At 40.4% G+C, this 5,197-nt stretch overlaps 1 protein-coding gene across 9 annotated transcripts; it reads left to right on the top strand.

The window, feature by feature from the left end:
• Window positions 1–1,749: 1,749 nt before the first annotated feature.
• On the top strand, window positions 1,750–4,904 carry LOC116198076 (DNA mismatch repair protein MSH5-like). Of its 9 annotated transcripts, XR_004155142.1 has the most exons (8): window positions 1,750–1,916; window positions 2,049–2,123; window positions 2,258–2,378; window positions 2,571–2,630; window positions 2,711–2,772; window positions 2,852–2,913; window positions 3,233–4,389; window positions 4,474–4,904. XR_004155142.1 is itself a non-coding variant. In XM_031528393.1 (5 exons), exons 2-5 carry the CDS (start codon window positions 3,601–3,603, stop codon window positions 4,552–4,554), a joined length of 237 nt encoding a protein of 78 aa, XP_031384253.1. In that variant the 5' UTR covers window positions 2,920–3,286; window positions 3,367–3,600; the 3' UTR covers window positions 4,555–4,904. The 9 variants fall into 9 exon arrangements, 1 of the variants encoding a protein (XP_031384253.1); XR_004155145.1 differs by lacking the exons at window positions 1,750–1,916; window positions 2,049–2,123 and having other exon boundaries at window positions 2,135–2,378; window positions 3,233–3,286; window positions 3,367–4,389; XR_004155146.1 differs by lacking the exons at window positions 1,750–1,916; window positions 2,049–2,123 and having other exon boundaries at window positions 2,135–2,378; window positions 3,233–3,616; window positions 4,274–4,389.
• Window positions 4,905–5,197: the final 293 nt, after the last annotated feature.

Genomic DNA, 5,197 nt, shown 5'->3' with positions numbered 1-5,197 from the left:
CCGCAACCCAAAAACTTAAGCTTATGGGTTGCTAGATCATTATCTCTTATAAACCTATGGATTTCCTCTCAATTTTTCCATGTGGGATTACTTCCAACACCCACCCTCACCATTCTCCATATATGAGAGAAATCGGCCCAACAATTCCCCCCCTTCTCGACTATATGAAGGACTTCGAGTCGGGCTTTCACTTCCGGACTCGGATACCCAATTCTTAGGCCCTCACCATTCTCCATATAGGAGAGAAACCGGCCCAATAATTCCCCCTCTTCTCGACTATATGGAGGACTTCGAGCCGGGCTTTCACTTCCGAACTCGGATACCCAATTGTTAGGCCCATCACTAGCCACGAGTTCCACACTCGAGCCTTGGTGTGGTGTTGGGTTTCCACGCATAGCGTGTGCGCTTCTCCAAGATCGTTACCTTGGGCTCTGATACCACTTGTTATGAAAAATTCATGGGCTTACTCCAGACTCATGCCCATCCGCAACCCAAAAGCTTAAGCTTATGGGTTGCTAGACCATTATCTCTTATAAACCTATGGATTTCCTCTCAATTTTTCCATGTGGGATTACTTCCAACACCCACCCTCACCATTCTCCATATATGAGAGAAACCGGCCCAACAATTCCCCCCCTTCTCGACTATATGGAGGACTTCGAGCCGGGCTTTCACTTCCGGACTCAGATACCCAATTGTTAGGCCCTCATCATTCTCCATATAGGAGAGAAACCGGCCCAACAATTCCCCCCCTTCTCGACTATATGGAGGACTTCGAGCCGGGCTTTCACTTCCGGACTCGGATACCCAATTGTTAGGCCCATCACTAGCCAAGAGTTCCACACTCGGGCCTTGGTGTGGTGTTGGGTTTCCACGCATAGCGTGTGCGCTTCTCCAAGATCGTTACCTTGGGCTCTGATACCACTTGTTAGGAAAAATCCATGAGCTTACTCCAGACTCAGGTCCATCCGCAACCCAAAAGCTTAAACTTATGGGTTGCTAGACCATTATCTCTTATAAAACTATGGATTTCCTCTCAATTTTTCCATGTGGGATTACTTCCAACACCCACCCTCACCATTCTCCATATATGAGAGAAACCGGCCCAACAATTCCCCCCCTTCTCGACTATATGGAGGACTTCGAGCCGGGCTTTCACTTCCGGACTCGGATACCCAATTGTTAGGCCCTCACCATTCTCCATATAGGAGAGAAACCGGCCCAACACTTACGGCAATGCGGTTTTCCCTTCGCACACTGCAGGTCTATATGGCATGCATCCTCCAAGGTCACCGGTGAGTTTCTTTTTCTTCACGTTACTTGCATCTCGTTTGTGCTAGTTGAGGCGGGAAAGAGAGTAATATTATTCTTCAAATTGCGGCAAAAAAATGCATTCCTCGCGGCAATTTTATTCTCGGTACGTAATTTTGTACTGATTAATGTGTATATTAAAAGTCCAAATCGTTCCTTCCAGCATTGGAGTTGCATATTACGACTATAGCATTTGCCAACTTAATGTGCTGGAAGTTTGGGAAGATAGGACATCGGATTTTCCCACGATTGATCTCGGTATGCATTCAATATCTCTTTTGAATTCGCCCTATATGTTGTACTGTGTTTATATTCCTAGCAGGAATAATGTAGGGTGAGGAATTATTGACTTATTGGTGCCCAAGCTTCTTAAATGACTTGTATATGGTCGCTCATCTATGTGGCTTTGGCATGAACATTCTCGGTCGATGGAGTCCCCTGTTACTTCCTGCAGATTAATTAAAGTACACTTGCGTTTGAGCTCTTGTGATGTATAGAGATAAATTGTTGATATTCTATTTCCTACTTTCCCAGTTAAATACCAAGCGAAGCCCCTCGTAATACCAAGAGTGAAGAACCATTCTTAGCTGCTTTAGAGAGAAGTGGTGAGGTCCTACTTTCCCTTGAAATTATCATAATGTGATTGAAGGCCTGCCAAATTTCTTATGATAAGTTGCAGTTTGGGTAATTATTGTTTACTCAGATTGTGATATTGCTTACTCTTTGGCAAGGTGCAGATGGAACCAGCGAGGAGGCTCCTACTGTGAAGCCGTAAAAATTTTACTATTTAGCTATGAACAAGCATGGCACAGGTATGAAAAGACAGAAGATACCCACTGCAATTCCTCATATTAGGTTGTTCCCATTTGTTGTGAATGAGCAGCCCAAAACAAATAGTAGCTATCTCTCTTCTCTTTTGATATGCCAGAAAGTTATGTCCCCGCAGATCTGATCTGATCGCCTCACTCACTCTCTAGCTCACCGCGCACACAGAGCTTGCATAGCATTTGATCTCCCCGGTCTTCTCGGAAATGGAGGAAGTGGACGAAACCGAAGCCGATCCTCAGGTTGATCGCCTACTCAGTCTATTTAACCACTTCTTCTTCTTCTTCAATTTGTCATCTGTTATGGGAGCTCTCTCTCTCTCTCCCGTAATTCTCTTGAGAAATTTGTAGTTCCGTGCTCAGAGTCGGTGGGATTATTGGGATAAACACCTCTTATTATTATTATTTTCTAATTATTTATTATTTATATTTCAGGAACATATGCCTCGGCTCGCCTTCTTCTCCCTCGGGAGGAAATGGAATCCTATATAAATTGTCAGTTTTGCAATTTGGCTCTGGAGGGTTCTCCAGTATTTGAGAATTAAATTTCACATAATTTCACATAAACTACGCAGGCATGCGACTTCAAGATCATTATGTCTGCTAGATGAATTCGGGAAAGGCACTCTAAATGAAGGTTGGTAGGTCTCGACTTAAACCAATAGAAGCGTGGATATGTTTTATTTCTAATTGTTGCTCTCAATACTCGCCTTTAGATGGAGTTGGCCTGCTTGGTGGAGCGATAAATTACTTTGTCATGCGCGATCAACCCCCAAAGGTTTGGTTTGAATGTCATAATCATGTTTCTCTTGAATCAATTCTACATTTATCAGTTGTATCGTCCTTGAGAAGATAGTAGCAAGCCCATATAAAAGAGGATGACCGCTGTAATTTGTGGAATGAGAGAAGCCTATCTCTGCAGATTGTACTGACAAACTTATTCTCAACCAGATCATGAACTACAATTACCTAATTGTCAATCATCTGCAAATATAAATAAAAGCCAAGTCATCATACTCTGAAGTAGACCTTCTGTACATTCTCTATAGAGATTGAAGAGTGAATCAAATTTTATTATGTTCTGTGGCATATTCCAGGTTTTGGTATGCACTCACCTGACTGAATTACTTGATGAGAGCTATTTGCTGAAGGTATGAGACACCTTTCACTCATCTGCAGCTGCTGTTTCCTCTTTGGGAGGTCACATATCAATTTTTCATGACAATGTCAGTCGGAGAAGATCAAGTTCTACACCATGAGTGTGCTAAGGCCTGAAGATGCTTCAGCAGATATTGAGGACATTGTATTTCTTTACCAGTATAACTTACCTCTGTTCTTGATCGCATGAAGTAGCAATCAGAAGTTTTTAGTTTCACCATTCAGATAGAGATAATTGAGCTTCTGACGTTGAAGGATCCTCCTTTGACAAGCTTGCCATTCTTTGTTCAGACTAGTTCCTGGATATATGCTTCTGAGCTATGGTAAGCACAAATATGTATGCTTAGTGTTGAGATGCATTTCATAATGCTTTATTAGGGAACTCGTATCTAAGTTATACTTTCTCCAGGTCTCCATTGTGCACTCCTCGCTGGTATACTTCTAAACTCTCTTAAGCTGTGAAAATGAGCAATTTGTCGCTTAAAATGAGAAATATTTGTGCCATGCCTTGTCCAGAAATTTTAACAAGAGGATTACTTAGGTGTTCGGAGAAGATAATGATCTGCAGAATTTGCTAATGAAGCCGTGTTGTTTTTCAAATGTCATGAGATGGTGCTTTCATCAAAAGAGTTCTTTCTAGTAGAAATATTTCGGGCAAACTATCAGCCATGCTTTATTAAAATATGGAACTAAAGCGCATCGTGTATATGGTTTAAAATGTCATGAATGTGCTCTTTGAGCGTACAGTTTGGAAAAGATGGAATTTCTCAGTAAGGCTTCTTTACTTTATAAAAGATGGTGCAAATAAGATGGAATATGAAGTGACTTTGTATTCATTTCATTTTTGGCATTTGTAGAGTATTCGGTTTCTAAGCTTGCTCCTAGACTTGTATATTCCTGGCTGCCACGCATTTTGTTTTTGCATCTCTTCCGGATCAGTGGTTTCCTCGAAAAGTTAATTTCATGCTTTGCTTATGCAGGTGTTCTGAAGGAAGTGATTGACAGAGCTGCATCAATTCTAGGTAGCCCTGGGAACAATCAGACCATTGATCGAATGCACTATGAGAGAGTATTGGCTCAAGATCAGCAATACAAGGTAATTCTTGTAATAAGACATGCGTGAGTGTGATACATAATTCACCCATATCAAAAAATGATCCGACTTCTGAGTTTTATGCAGAATGCATTGGAGAAGATGCTGGCATTCGATAAAATTCATGGTGATCTCAGAAGCTTCTTTGAGGAAATATTACCATTGTAATATCTGAGGCATGAAGTAATTCTTTTCTTTGGCAACAGCATACGTTCTGCTGTCGAGATTCGTATGTGTATTTGTCGAGGATTAGACTAGTGGACTAGTGGCAGCCGCTTCCAGTGGTGGTTAGATACTTTCTTTTATTCTTCCTCTTAGAAGAAAATAAGGAAGCTTTTCCTTTTCTGGGAAGTTGGGAAGTACGGCATTTAATTAAAACATGATTTTAATCTTTCTTAGACATGTAAACCATCAAATTTTTGTGTACAGTATATAACACATGTAAAAGGGCAAAGGCAAAAGGAAAAGGGCAACTCTATATTTGACTTGAAAATATTTATTGATTACAGCTTGGCCATGCTCTGTAGTCTCCGTTTCTAAAGCTGCAATCAAATATGTCTATGACTTATAGAGATACATCTACCTTATGAAATTATACGAAAGATTGTTATCTTTTATATTTCTTTTCATTATGGAATTCATGAATTGTACTACCTATTTTTTTGCCTCTAATAATTAATGTATATAGTCTACTGTATATTTCATTTCTTTACATATTTTATTGGACTATATGCATATAATTTATATATTCTACTACATAATCAATGATGAAAAATTTCCTAAACACATAAATGATGACATGGCAATGTGC

This window comes from Punica granatum, chromosome 2 (genome assembly GCF_007655135.1).
Source record: "Punica granatum isolate Tunisia-2019 chromosome 2, ASM765513v2, whole genome shotgun sequence".
Classification (NCBI taxonomy): domain Eukaryota; kingdom Viridiplantae; phylum Streptophyta; class Magnoliopsida; order Myrtales; family Lythraceae; genus Punica; species Punica granatum.
Note: the sequence above shows the minus strand (reverse complement) of the source record. Positions and strands in the feature narration are given on the sequence as shown.

Coding starts and splice junctions, on each gene's coding strand:
- LOC116198076 (XM_031528393.1), top strand. Junction 3,727..4,273: donor CCATTGTGCACTCCTCGCTG/GTATACTTCTAA, acceptor TTGCTTATGCAG/GTGTTCTGAAGGAAGTGATT. Junction 4,390..4,473: donor CTCAAGATCAGCAATACAAG/GTAATTCTTGTA, acceptor AGTTTTATGCAG/AATGCATTGGAGAAGATGCT.